The sequence below is a fragment of the Nesoenas mayeri genome, assembly GCF_963082525.1.
Source record: "Nesoenas mayeri genome assembly, chromosome: 4".
Taxonomy (NCBI): Eukaryota; Metazoa; Chordata; class Aves; order Columbiformes; family Columbidae; genus Nesoenas; species Nesoenas mayeri.
Window position 1 is genome coordinate 64471634 of NC_137540.1, and position 14918 is coordinate 64486551.

Here is a 14918-nt window from a genome sequence, read left to right on the forward strand (position 1 = left end):
TATCTGAGATAGGATAGTACAGGCACAACATATTCTGAGGTTTTCGTGCCTATTCTAGATTTCCATTGTGAAACTGGGTTTTTTTTAACAAATAGATCCATCTGAGTTTGGAAAATACTAAAGCTTGACCCTGAGGCCTTTCAATAACAATGACTGAGCTTTCTTTTTGATACCCCGCTGCTCTGAAGCGCGAGCACACCATTGTCAGTGCCCCTTCAGAGATGCCCCCCAATTCTGACACTGACTCTTGCTATCTCCTTGTTCCTTCCACTCTCTTTTTTTCTTACAGCTTCAATCTTTGCAATTTTTCTGTCTGTTTTCAGAAAAGCCATTATCACAGCTGCCTGATCTTCACTTCTATTACTTTCTAAAGGGAAACTATTCCCACTGCTTTTTGAAAGGCAAACTTTGCAAAGCAGGGGAAGTGTCTCAGCTTGAGACACAGCCCAAGCAGCCTCCTCCAGCTGTGCTTGTCAGGCTGCCACCGGGCACTCCCGAAGCACAACACCTCTGGCCAAAACACCTCCCAGCCAACAAACCAGCAGATGGTGAGGTGTGATACCGGGCTTTCCCACAAACATTGCCAAAGATGCCAAGTGAGCAGTTCATCAAAGAAAGGCAGTGATTTCACTTTATTATAAGATGTGAGACCATATCACCATCTTTAAGATGAAATTTTCTTTGTTTTCCCTACATAAACAGTCCATATTTTTCAATGTATTATCAAGTTGCTAAATATTTTATTTTTACTTTCAATTAGCATACTACTGTTTTTCCCACGATTTAATCCTCCATAAACCAAATACAAACAGATATGCCAGAACGCTGTCTTAAGCTGCAAAATCCTAGCTAATTACCAGTGCAGGTAGGTCAAATTTGTATTGAACTACAAAATGAAATATGAAAATAAATATTATTAAAGTTGAAACAGCTGGAAGATTGGTGTAACTTTTTACCACTTATGTTACTCTAGCATTCACTCAGCCCCAATCTGCACAGTGCCACAACAACATGAAATGACAAATGTACAGTTGTTGACAACAGTCTCTGCTATTTAATGCTATTCATTTTTTCTTTGCTGTTCTCCCCCAGGAGTCACTTGCTACGCCTCAGCTTTGTGCACAACTCCTTTGCATAGTGATCTTTTGCTCTTTTGGATGTCCAGCACATGCAATACACTTAGGATGGAGAGCTCCCCACTCCCACCTCTTGCTGCATTCACTTGCTGCTCAGGGTGTGCAAATGCAGAGAGGATCTGACCTGGCAGAAAATGTTCCTACTGCATGGAGACTGTGGGGCCAGCAGGTCTGTGTTCACAGGGGCTGGGGATGGAAGTATGGGTATCTAAGAAAAAACCTGTTGTCTGTGGTCTGCATAGTGTCCTCTCCTAAGAAGTTAGTTTTGTGTAACAACAAGGACCTTTACGACTAAAGCACAAGCCTTTACCACCAGGCTAAACACGCTGAGTCCTGAACATTTTAGTGGCACAGATGGACAACCATTAGAAGGGCAGGTATAACGCTACAGTGCCTTAGTTGTTCTTGATATAAGTTAAGTTGAAGGTTATACTTGGCCCAGGTAATTAAATAGGACGATATAAAATTAAAATAGACTTCCAACAGGTTTGCAGCAAAGACTCCAGTATGCCCTTAAGGCTCCTGTACCTTTACAACACCTCCTAACCTGCCTAATTACAGTAGCAAAAGCGAAGACTTGGACAAGTTTGTGAAATGTCAAGTTCAGAATTAAAAATCACGTGACAATGAGAGGAAAAAGAGTGATTTAACTAAGACAGTCATTTTAATTCTTAACTCTCAAGAGCTGCATATTTCAAGTCCAAAATCTGCAGTCTGATATGCTTTCCCCAAAAATTTATCAGCAAAATTTTGAATGATCTTGCTTTATTTCAGTGGGGAAGAAAAGAGTTGCTTACTGTATTTTTGCTGTTGTTCTGAATTATTCCCTATCCTGAAAACCACCCAGGATACAGGATCCAACTTTCAATTACACACAACAATGAACAGGCAAAGGTAGTAATTTACTGTTTTCAATTTTAATGCTGCCATTAGCTTTTCTTGTTACAAAGTCAAAGAAACTATGGACATCAACAAAACAAAACAAACCTACTTTCCAGGCCTGTTTTGAGTACGTCAGAGAAGATTCAAACATAACTCTCAAAAATCCACTGTGTTGCCCAATCAGAGGGCTATTCTGGGATTACTTTTTCACACCCAGAAATGACTTAAAAAAGCTTCCAACAGCAACCCTGAGATCAGTGTGATGCCACAAACTGTTTCACTTCAGCACATGCCATTTTCAATGACAACGTCTTATGTATTTTCAATGCAATGTCTTATTCCCATCTCACTGCTTTCATTAAGAACTTCTTCAGTATGAAAAAAAAAAAAAGAGCCTAGCACCTTGATTAAAGCAAACCACTAAAAACCTTTCTTCAAATATGTTAAAAATTCATGTTTATTAGAACAGGACAATTCTCAGTTAAAAGATCAAGCATAGAATTCACTGCTTGTAGCAGCCTCTCATTTAACACTTGTATTTACCTACTAATAAAATCACAGAGATTCAACCACTACCAAAAAGATATTGCATGTCAAAATCCTCCAATTTCCCCACGTCTTCTTTAGCGCCAGAAGCTTCTTCTGAACCACAAAACCATATGTATTTCCTCTCTCGGTGGAAGGTACATTAATAATTTGCAGCCTATCAGAAAGTAAGATGCGAGCAGCAGAGATTAGGTTGAATAAACACAGTAAAAAACAAGGAAGCTCAGCAAATCTGAATTATTTGCCTTCGTATTTAAACTAATAAACTCATTTGTGAATTAGCCATGGCACAAGGCAAAGAAATTAGAGGCATCTCACTAAATGACTACTTCAGAGCATGTAATTTCTTGCCAAGTGCACATCATGAAATCATCTCTTGGGAAAACGCAGCCATGGGTGGGGGTCTATTTCAGACATTGCATTGCCCCTGTTAATGTGCTGTATGAGGATGGCATAAACTTTCAGGCTACTCATCTCCACTACACCTGGGCAAGGCAGGACACTATTTTCTCTACATGCGTACAATAAACAAAGACCAGAGACTCAGAGAAACTAAGTGATTTACCCAAATGTACATAAGGAGTGTGTGGCAGTCAGCCCTCAGAGGCAGCTCCTCCAAGCTGTGACCTCTCTAAGTATCGGGGTACCCAATTTTGATCAATTAGGCAACTACCACTGGGGATGCTTGATGTATCTGAGATCAGTGACCCTTTATACCCACCGTAAAGAGCATTAAAACTCCCAGCAACACTTCCAGACCCCCTATATCTGTGAGTCTGTAATGATTTGATCCAGGACAAAGCATCTTAGTTACTGTAACTGCAGATGTCTTTGAAAATAGTTTCAAGAGTAGGTATTGAAACAGTGGTAGTGAATGCATAGATCAGCTTTAAGTAGTAGGTTTTCCACAACACTGGCAACACTGGGCATCAGAGGGTGCTCCCCTACATCATTATGTTTGATAACAAAAAAGGGCTCCTCCTGAAAATTACTCAGAGCAAGTTAAAAACCAAGGTTGTCTCTATTCTAGGGGGCTGTATTCTAGATGAGCTGTTTAGGAAGCCTAAAAATCCTTGTCCTTAACACCTGAGCAAACAGGATCAAGAGTCCCACTGATGACAGCAGACACCAGGGCATGGCTACTGTCCCTACCCCCCAGCACGCCCAGGCCCTGGGAAAAGAGAGAAAACAGTTACATACCTGTCATCCCCGGACATCCCAGCTCTTTTTGAAGCCACCGGTTATCAACCTAAAGTTAACATAGAAGTGAGCGATTATAAAAAAGAACTGTTTTCAGTAATGTCTGATATTGAACTGTTATGGTGAATTCATGCTTCACAATTAGACAGAACTCTGTTCCACAAAGCCTCGAGTTTCCCAAAATTGACTACCAGAAGAGATACAACACAGCTCTAGAGGTCTCCCACAGCCTGTCAAGCAGTATGAGACACTGTTGTCTCCTAGTATGGCTGTGCACACCTGGAGTTTAAACTGTAGCTAGTAACACTAGGATGGGCCTCTGTGCAATAGAGGAGCAGAAGGGTTTGTTATTATTTTGTTCTATATAAAATAATTTTTCTTGACATTTTCAAAGGCAGAACTGAGGACACAGGAAAATCCAATTACTAGGAGTCAGTAGGAACGTGTCTATATTGGATGATCATGTACTGACACTACACTCATTTTTCCTTCGGAGTGTTACACAGCACCTTTCAAAAGGACCACAGGCTAAAAATTGTAGCTTACGAGGCAATCTCTGACAGCCTCCCGCCTGTGCCCAGACTGCAGAGATTGCTACAGAAATCACAGCTCTAAAACATCAGTAAAAGAAACCAGTGTTTTTAACGATTGTTAATGCCCAGTGTTTTGATCAGGATGTAGTAGTCATACAAGCAGGTTTTCATTTAATAAAAGTGCTTCCTTGCAGAAGACAATACAGAGTTAGGAATGTCAGCTGATTAGCAGCGATCTTCGAAGTCGGCTGAGTGATGTAACACGCACTTGCTGTTTCTGTTTGCTGCCAAGCACTGCATGTCAGTAATGTTAAGTACTGACTTATGTCAACACCACTGTTACAGTATAGCAAATTAGGGGCAATTTTATTCTTTGCCTGCTTGGGGAAGCCATCACTTTGATTACTGCTAGGGCTGTAACTTTAGTTAATGTTGTGTGAAAATAGTTCTCATTTCAGATAGGGCACTACCACTTAGAGTAACACAAAGTGCAAGATATCTCACAAATTTGAATGTACCAGGAGTCCTGGGTTTAATTGGACACTGCTCTGGAAAGCAAATACATATGGGATTAGAAGCAGCTCTTACAGAGGAGAAAGAAAGAACAGAGAAATGAACAGAAGCTGGAACATGCAGCACACTCTGAGCTCTTAGAGACCCCAGGCACCGAGCTCTTCACCAGGGGCTATTTGCAAATACCTTGTTGTACAGCTCTCCCTGCACTCCAGAATTCTGGCACATAAACCGAGTTATGTCCAAGTTCTCTAATACCACGACTAATTCCTTCTCATTGCTTAAACAACCTATACGATCCTGAATTTTGAGTAGCCAAGCATCTCAAGAACACAGAAAGATAAGAACAGGAAACTCCAGTGGCAAACTTAAACAAAAAATTGTCTGGTGGATAGATACATGCATATATTTCCATATATGCATATGCAGCAATAGAAATCACATATTAAAAGGGCATTAACCTTTGCCAGATATTTCTAGAGAAGTCTAGAGCCCTAACTGCATCAAGGAGATGTGTACCAGTACACTAAATGGACATCATGACACCAGTGTAAAACACGGGTGAAAATAACCAGGGTTTATTATGTTAAATGTTGAAATAAACAGTGTTTATAAATCCCAAATATTAATCTACACATTGTATCAGTTTACATACAAATGTGAATATTAAATATCAACTGCTCCTTTGTAAATGAGCCTGTAACAAAAGTGGACGGTGGTCTAAGTGTGCATAAAGGCATGCAGGCTAACAAACTTCATTTCTTGCTTCCTAGAAAATCAGTGTACAAATGGCTCCCTATTTCCACAGACTCCAGGCATTCATTCATCTGTGGTTTTACAACAGCTCACGCACAAAAATCTTGGGTGTTCATATGTCCGTGTGCATCAACTACAAATGATATCCCAACAATCCTTGTGTTTTCTTCTGCATTATCTGACATTCAGTTCTCAGTAGTCAGCACTGAAAAATAGAGTCTGGATATTCGGCACAATTCTTGTACGCTGCCGCAGAGCATGTCCATAATACCAGAGGGCATCACAAGGGCTGCACATCGGCAAACAGTGCCAATTCTACAGGCCAGCACTCACATCATGCTTCACAGGTAACTGATTCAATGCAGTAACATTGCCAGAAGACATTTTCCTATGTTTTACAGTAATTTATTTGTCTGGTGGAAAAATAAGATTTGTTTGCTTTGTTGTTGTTTTGTTTTTTCCCTGCAATACAATTTCCTGATGATTAGACTTTCTGTAGTTGCACCATACATTGAGAAGGGAGGAGGGAAGGGGAAGGGGAAGGGGAAGGGGAAGGGGAAGGGGAAGGGGAAAGGGAAAGGGAAAGGGAAAGGGAAAGGGAAAGGGAAAGGGAAAGGGAAAGGAAGCTAAAGCGCTAGTGCACTCCTAATAGCGGGCTGACACCAGTGGGCATGGGTGCTGTGACTAGCTAAAGAAGCACCAAATGCTGGAGGAACGAGGCGGGGCCGCTGCCGCCATGTGGCACATCGCAGTGACCCCACCACGGCGGCCCCTGGCCACTTTTCGGGCCCGTTGCCGCCAGCCGCAGTGCCTGGGAAGTGCCCGCAGCTCTGCCCGGTCACCGCTCGTCCCGCACACCCCGCGGCCGGGGCTCCCAGCGCCCGCAGACTGGGCCCCGCCTTCGCCCTCCATCAGCCGCGCCGGGCCCGCGCAGCGCCCCGCGGGCACACCGCCTTACCCCAGCCGCCGGCTGACCGCAGGGCTCCCGGGGCGGGTCCGGCGCTCCGGCCCCCTCCGAGGGGCTCGGCGGGAGGCGGCCCCGGACCCGGGCGCGCCAGGTGGCCGCTCCGAGGGGCTGGGCGGGCGCGGAGGGCCCGCCGGGGAGCAGCGCCAGCAGCAGGGCGGCCAGCAGCTCCCGCATGGCGGCGGGCGGGCGCTCCGCGGGCGCGTAGAGCGCCACGGAGACTTTCCAGGCGCTGCCCCCGAGCCAGGCCGGGCCTCAGCCGCTGCATCCCTCCGCCATCGCTCTCCTCCCACGGCGGCGAGGGCGGGGGGCGGAGGGGCCCCGAGCGGCGGGACCTCCCTTCTCCTCGTCTCTCGGCGCGCCGGGCCCGATGGCAGCGGCCGGGAGCTGCCTGCGGGCGGTGGGGCTGCAGTTCTGGGCTCGCTCTCTGCAGGCGCTGCCCGCCCTGCTGGCCCCCGCCGTCCTGCTGGGGCTGCTGCTGGGCGCCGCGGTCGCCGCCCTGCTCTGCCGCTGCGCGCTCGGGCCGCGCCGGCGGAGAGAGGTACGCGGGGCCGGGGACGGGCAGCCCTTTCCCCACCGCCTCGGGCCTGTCGCGGGGTGAACTGCTTGGAGGAGTCAGGACGGGGTTTCGAGGGGCGCAGGGCCCGCCGGGGCTGGCCGAGCTGGGCCGGGAGCCCTGGGCCGGCCCCGGGGAAGGGGGTGAGCGGCGCGGCCGGCGGTGAGCTCTGCAGCGGCAGCTCCGCGGCCTTGGGGTCAGCTCGGTGGTGGGTGGGGAGCCCCGTAATTCCCGGCACAGCTCTGTTTACTAGTCTCTTCATTTAAAAATTTGTTGAAACAAACGGACTGTCTCAAAAAAGGGGCCGGTTTAAGTATTTCTATGTTCTGCATATTGCCCCGCTGGTCTGTATCTTTGGCGTAGGTGCCCCACTAGTTGCGTCTCACAACCGTCACATCTCGTATGAGGCTGTGTTGCTTTTGGGGTTAATGAATGATGTACCCACCTTCTAGAAACTTAGTGAGATAGTTAAAAGTAAACACTAATTTCCGTCCTAAACCAGTAAGAACAATCTGATTTCCAAAGCATTTTACAAACTTTTCCAAAGTTGATTCTACAGACAGCACAGGCAGAGTACTAGTACTAACACAGCAAAAACTTTGTTTGAGGGTGCACAGGTCTGACAGTTTCCTTGATATGAAACTGACCGGGTTTTCTAAAGCATGTGAGTTTGTTAATTACACACCTGCCTCAGTGTTTGAAGAACTGTGGTAGATGGTTCATATCCCTCTTACATAGTGTTTGTTTGAACTCTAGGATTGCAGGGGTAAATGTATACCCACAGAACTGCAACCAGGCAGATACTTTTTCTGAGAACTGTTTATTGATTGCTGCATCTTTCTCACATCACATTTAGTCCTGAATTGTGCAGAACTGACTGGCTGTAGCAGTGGTTGGTACTGGCATGGCTGGGAGATTCAGAGCCCTGTGGAGCACTCTGCCAACCTGCATTGGGGAGTCTGGTTTGGCTTGGTTTTTAACTGCACCTTTTTTCAGCTGTAATAGCTCTGCTGTGCGTGCGTATGTGCTACTGCTGATCATCATTAAACATGACATAAGAGAAAAATTTGTCCTTTTGCTCCCAACTGTTTTTACGTAGGAGGTCTGAAACTCTGTTTGAAGCTGTGCTTTAGCCTTGTAATGGAGGCCTTTCAAGTGCTGGATGAATGCATCCCATGCAAGTGCAAACCTCTCTGATTCAATTGTTCATTTTCCCTGCCTTAATAAGTGGTATCTTTATTGTACTGCCACTGCACACTCAAATATAGCCATGTACATTTTTATCCTTTATGTCATTTATGTCAATAGGGAATAGAGGCTGTCAGTTCTCTCTGGTCCAGATCTTCAGGTGCTTAAATGGCATCAAAATCAATGCTGCTGCTGTAAAAGAGTTGTTTATTTTGACAGAAAAATACACTGCACACTATCACATACAGAGCACATTGCAGGGTGGGCAGGATGTATCCTATGGGTCTGAGTTCCCAAATTGAACAGAGCTACCTTAGGCTGTCTGTGCCTGTTCCTTTTTTTTTGTGCTGCCTGCCCCACTGATGCTATGGAGCAAGCCGGTTGCATGTGTAGCAGGTACTGAACTGCACATATTACAGCCTTCTGTATCCGAAGAGTAAGCAGGGATAGTTTACCCAAATGTGCGTTATTGCTTCCCAAGCAGCTGAGTTATCCATGCGGTGGGAGCAGGGCAAGTACCCGGAGTTTGAAGCAGCCATGGTCACTGCAATAAGCTACTGGCATTTGTCACTCAGGCTCAGTTAATCACAATTCTACAGATTTCAGCCTTGGATGTGTGCAGTTAAGTGTCTTATTGGTTTGATGATTCGTGAAGAGAAGGCACTGGGAAAGTAATAAGAAGAAACCCTTACCATGGTAACTTCAGAGCATGAAGCATACTGTAATAGATTGCTATCGATAATATTCTTCTGTTAGAGTATGGCGTTGCCTGGAGGTTCTTGAGACCGTTTGGGTTGGAGCTTGTCTCATTATGGTATTCTGGTAGATTAGCTTGATGAAGTGTTACAGTAATTACAGTTAGACTTAGTTTTTTTCAGTTTTTTGGTTCTCTAAAAGAGGAGATCAGTAGCACTTAAGCTGCAAAAATAACAAAGGACTAAAACAAATTGAGAGGAAGACAGTGAGATTAGAAATATTAGCAGGAGAGAAGTGAATCCTGGAAAAATTGAAATACTTTTAAAATTATAATGATGGAGAAATAAAGGAGTGAAAATGAATATTGGATGAATATGAACAGTCAGAGAAATAGGATGAGAAAAGCAAATTCTTATTCTGCAGTGGCTATGGTATAAGGTACAGCGTTGAATCCAATGGGGCTACTTCCACAAGTCCTGATCACTGAACCTAAATTTTGTGAGCTTCTTGTTTGGGGCAAATAAGTAACAAGATTGCTGAGGGAGACATGTAGTTGTTCTTTTATCATCAGTAGATTTTTAGGAACCAGCATCTGCCATGTCTTAAAGGCCAGCCCAAGAATCTGACCTGTATTATTGAGGATCTAAGCTCCAGAGAGGTGATAGAGGCAAATCCTGAGGAGTGAAATGTATTCAGAGGTTGGGCAGTTCTCTGTGTTCTGAGAAAATTGACTATATAGCAAATGGCCAAATAATTTAAGGAAAATCTTTCCATAAGACAGTTAAATGCAAAGTGTCTGCAGCCATATTGGTAGACCACATAGAAAGCAATTATTGGAGTGAAAACATGAAAAATAGTTTTAAAAGGTGTTAAGGTAGGGTGGCTGACATATTTTCCTTCACTAAATTCCTTGCAAGACTGTGTTTGGATGTGTTAGTGTTATTTTTCGGTCTGTCCAGTGCACAGGGAAGAGTGTGTGCAACAGGGGGTTTTGTTCCCACACCGTCTGTGTCAGTACCAGTGGCTCTGTGTGTTTGTTGGAGAACTTAAGGCCAATGCTATGGGCTGCTTTTGGTGGTAAACATTTTCTGATGGCTGTTTTTTCCTGACAGGAACTTTCTGACACATAAAACTTAATTTAGGAAGTTTTTCTCATAGCAGGGGAACAAAAATACTGAGTATTGTTTCATTGTAGGCAATTACAGACAATTTTAGCTAACTTGCTTTAATTAAGAAGTTTGAACTCAGACTGTGAGCTTGGCTGCACAGTCTGTTTTGAGAGCAGATGGATTGATTTGACATGTTTACAGCCTCTTATAACTTTTCAGATTACTTCTGGACTGACAAATCAGATCCATAAAGTTCTTGAATTTTAATTATTGCTTCCTGAATATGTAAAATTCTCATTCATTTTCGGATTGTATTTTTCCAAAATTTTTCACTTATACTGAAATAATTTTCAGGATGGAGACATGAACGTATCCAGGCTGCTATCAAAGATGTTTCCAGTGAATCTGCATGATCTCAGTGTTATATTTTATCTGTTTCCTCTTGGAATTTCAGAAGGATGATTCCAAGAGACTTCTGGAAAGCTTCAACTCTGATGAAACAGAACACACGCTCATGAAAAGCAAAGCAGAACCCTGTACATCAAAAGAGGACATCGTGCTGGAGGTAAAGCTCTGCTCTTGTTGATGGATGTCCATTTTGCTGGATGTAGCAATGAGTACATTCAGGGCCTTGTCCAAACTGTCTTAATTTTATTGAGTTTGGAATTAAACTCTTAAAAAGTGTTCAGAAAAAGCATAAGAAAGAGAGTGCGAGTTAATGTCTGCTCATGAATGCAACCATTTCAGGCACTCATTCCCCTTATAAATTCCGTTTTTCTTGGGGGACACTTTTTGGCTATTTTATTGAAGATCATGAATTCTTTTTGGACGAGGGCTTCTTTAGTTTTGTTTCTGCATTGTCCTTAATTTCAAAAGGCTGATGGGAAAAGTTAACACTGTTGACATAAGGAAAAGTTCTTAAATACTGAAATCAGTGCTGATAGTTGATTGTGGATTCTTTTCTGTAGATTTATTAGATAAGTTTTGACAGTAGCAAAGTTACATCATCAGGTGCAATCTAGAACAAGTACTTTTTTTCTACAGCCTCTTTAGAGGCTCCAGCTCTCAGTTGAACTGAGTAGATCAATGGAAGCAGAAAGAATAAAAGTAGTAAAATGAAACAGCTGCATCATCAATGTCTTTCTTGCATAGGAAGTTCTTCCATCAGGTACCAGCTGAAGTTACAGTGCAGAGGTCAAATCATCACAAATACTGAAACAGCAGTGTAGTGAGCTTAGATTCAAGGACAATTAGAGAAACAATTCCAAGAGAAAAGTAAGAGAGGGTATAAACCCACCTTCAATCAAAAATGCAAATAACTTTGTGTGTGTGTGTGTGTTAATCTCAAAATAACTTGAGAACCAGTCCTATTTTGTAGTTGTTTGATTACAGCCTTTCATCCGAAGCTGATTTGACTGCTTTTGGTGAAGCTAAAGGTTGCGAGTTAAACTGCAGATTTCAAAAAATGTATAGTTCAGCCAGCTCATTCAACGTATTATGCATAAATTAAATACATGCAGAAAGTGTCAGTTAAAGCCAGCCAGTCTGTTGCACAGCTTGTAATGAAAACTGGTTTCAAGACAAAGAGAAGACAAACAGTATTATAAACGTTTTACTGCTGTTTTAAATCCTGGCAGATAATTAATCTTCATTTCAGTTTTGTGATCAGGAGTAGTGGCAAGCCATGGTTGGTCGTTTTGCTTGAGTTAAAGTACATAATAAGCATAATAAGTGAACATGGATTAGGTTCTCTTTTGGAGCGTAAATCCTGTGGGATAACCTATGTAATGATATAACTTTATGAGTATTACCAGTCCTTTTGAAATGGGATCATGGTCTTTTAAAGGTGATAATTCACAACTATACACATTTCCCAAACTTGACACATTTCCCAAAATTGATAACACACTAAGAAGTAACCTTGTTATTTGAAGGGACTTTCTCCCATCTATTTGTCTAACTACTGAAGACATGTACCTTTTTTTCTAGCAATTTCTTCCAATTCCCAGAGGCTTTTGCTGTTACTAGCACCAAATTGGTAGTTCATGGAGAAGCACAGATGGAAAATGCTTTTAGTTAGGTTAGAGAACCTCAGAAAAACAGGTATTTTCATTCTGAGACTTTCCACATTGCAATAATGCCATAATTACTGTATTAATAATAACTGTGTGTTACTCATGCCTGCTGGGAAGCAGGATGTGTTAGTTCTAGCTCACTGCAATGTGGCTTTATGGGTGTGGCCCCTGAGCTGCTCTTCCTCAGGCCATTGCAGAGCAATGGATCTGTCCCTCAATATGTACTCCAGTGGTGGGACTGCTCAGAACAAGCAAGTGTTTTACATGCTGAGTGTGTGCTTTTAGCTTTATCAGGAAATCCAAAAATGACTTCTGGAAATAAATAAAATGGAGATGAAAAGGTGCAATGATAAAAGAGTCTATTGAATGACATAGTTTGCTCTTCTCGTCTCTATTTTTAGATGCTATTAGTGCTTTGATATTTCCTAGAAAATCTATAAAAAGAAAATTGTGTTTTGATAAATCAGATTCTTTCATTTTACATGACCAAACCAAAAAAGTCAAACAGGTTTATTAAGCTTTATTAAGCTATGCATAACCTTACAAAACAAAGCTGATTATCCCATTGTTCCAGTGCATAAAGCAGGGGCTGGGAAAGAGGAGGAGCAGAAAATCAGATTACGTGATATAGCTGTTTGTATGAAAAGAATGCATTATCTATAAAAAGTTCTTTGGAAGAACACTGGTATTTTCTCTAGATTATAGGTAAGGCTTGTACTATAAAAGTTCTTCCTTGAAAAAATGATGACTAGTTTTGTTTAATCTATTGTTTCTTTATTTAAATTGAAAGTCAGAATTTGTAGCCATGATGATATCTGTGGAACTTATCCTTTAGTAGTTTCTATTATTAAGATAATTTCAGTCGCTCATGTGAAATCTTTAGTTGCTACACTATGGGGCGTGGGAAGCAAATCCAAAATGAAAATAACTTGTGAATACCAGCTATTACGTGTTTTCCATTGCAGAAGTGAAAACATTTTGGAGCGATGGTAATGACAGAGTTGTCTTTTCTGGGTTTTATACTCTGAATCGAGCCTTACGAGAAGATTTCTTGTGCCAAAGCAGAATCAGCCAATAAACAGTTAGTTCTCAGTAAGAATTTCTAATTGTGTAACCAAGAGGGGCATACAGTGCTTACAGTGATCAACCGTCAGGTCTGCTGCTGTTCCCTAATGGTTTTCTGTTCTCTTCCATACAGGATAGCGAGTCTCCTCTGCACAGTAACGTCACGGCATTTGCATTAAAGGCAAAAGTGATCTATCCCATCAATCAAAAATTTAGGGTAAGGTTTTAGATTCTATTGGTAAAAATTAACGACAATCATTCTGTGTAAATTGCTGAGTCAAGTAATGGAAGAAAACTTGCTGCCAATCTGCTTAATAGGGTTTTTTGTGTATAGTCCATTGACTTATTCTGGAAGTCGTCAACTGCTTTCAGCTCCCCCTGAAACCTCCAAGTGCTTTACATGGTGTCCAGTCAATTTCCATTGTAGTCTAGAGACCTTTTCTTCCCATTAACACTAATGCAAGTTGGGTCTGTTGAAGGAGCAATAAGAAAAACCCCATCTGCCCTTCAGTAAGAAAACATGCATCAGACAGACAACCACAGCAGAAGAATACTTTTCCAGGCAATGCAGAAACCTGTCAGGATGATGGATATTAATTTATGTGGAAACACTTTTGCTGTGTATATTGTTTAATTTTTGACTTGAAAGCAAACACTGCAAATTGGTGTTTATCTCCTTATTCTGTTGTATTAATTGACTTTGTAAATTTTCTTTGACTGTAGCCTTTGGCAGATGGCTCATCCAATCCATCTTTGCATGAGAATCCAAAGCAGGCGGTTCTGCCTAATCAGGTCATGGAGACATCTGCGTCAGGCAGCCTGGGGTCCCTGAGCCAGGGGGACAAAGAGGACTGCAGTTCCTCCACAACAATACATTCCACAACAAGTGATGACAGATTTCAGGCTCGAGCCTTCCTCAAGGTGACCAGCTTCCCTGAAGTGCTAACGTGTGAGAGGTGAGCAGTAAACCTGCCCTCGTGTTCAGTTGTTTTCTAACATGCCCGAATGGTTTTCAGTACAATCACTAGAGCTCTGGTGTAAACCAAAGGCTGAGCTTAAATGGATACATTTGACACATCAAGACAGGGTTATCTGCTTATAACTGTAAAAAAGTGTTTGGGGAGGTTAAAGTAATACATTATGCTGTGTATTGAAAGTCAGTGTGTTCTTTATGCGGTTCTGGGAATCAGAACTTTGGGAAAAGCAGTCTCGTAAAAGGTGTGTCTCTGTTAGGATAGCATCCCTTTGTTCTGGCTCATTTACTCAGTTCACACATGCAGTGGTGTGCTCGGCTGAGGACAGAGTCCTCTGCACTGTACAGCGTCAGGTCACACAGGAGGTGCCTTGGGAACAGCAAGTGGCAGTGGTCTGTTCTCTCCATTTTAATGGGAACTACTCATGTCATATTGTGGGGAAACTGTTCCTTTCCAGTGATGAGCAGGTAGAGCTAATACAAAATGGCTTATCAACTCTGATTTTCTTTCAGCAGTGAGATACCCCTAGATGAATATGCATGTGTCTGCATTCTAATTAGCAAGAATAAATACAATTATATTTCTGTTACGATAGGGACTGGGAAAGGTACTAGAGGTGAAGAATATTTTCAAAATTCACATTTACTATAGCTGTTTGGATTTAAAGCTTTGTTTTCCTTATGTTGTAGCCACTTATGTCTATATTTACTTTCTCTTTTTCTAAA

General features: G+C 42.5%; 2 protein-coding genes across 2 annotated transcripts in view; one reads left to right on the plus strand and one right to left on the minus strand.

Moving 5' to 3' along the window:
* The window catches only part of EVC2 (EvC ciliary complex subunit 2), a gene marked incomplete at both ends in the record, with an annotated part of 72691 nt that extends 65893 nt beyond the window's left edge, over window positions 1-6798 (minus strand). Inside the window, 3 exon segments of the mRNA XM_080344133.1 lie at window positions 3765-3813; window positions 6525-6761; window positions 6763-6798. Of these exon segments, the coding sequence (XP_080200259.1) occupies window positions 3765-3813; window positions 6525-6761; window positions 6763-6798 (322 nt within the window).
* Window positions 6799-6900: 102 nt separating this feature from the next.
* EVC (EvC ciliary complex subunit 1) overlaps window positions 6901-14918 on the plus strand; it is a gene marked incomplete at both ends in the record, with an annotated part of 49330 nt that continues 41312 nt past the window's right edge. Inside the window, 4 exons of the mRNA XM_080343156.1 lie at window positions 6901-7071; window positions 10534-10644; window positions 13353-13436; window positions 13943-14175. Of these exons, the coding sequence (XP_080199282.1) occupies window positions 6901-7071; window positions 10534-10644; window positions 13353-13436; window positions 13943-14175 (599 nt within the window). The remainder of the gene's footprint in view (window positions 7072-10533; window positions 10645-13352; window positions 13437-13942; window positions 14176-14918) is intronic.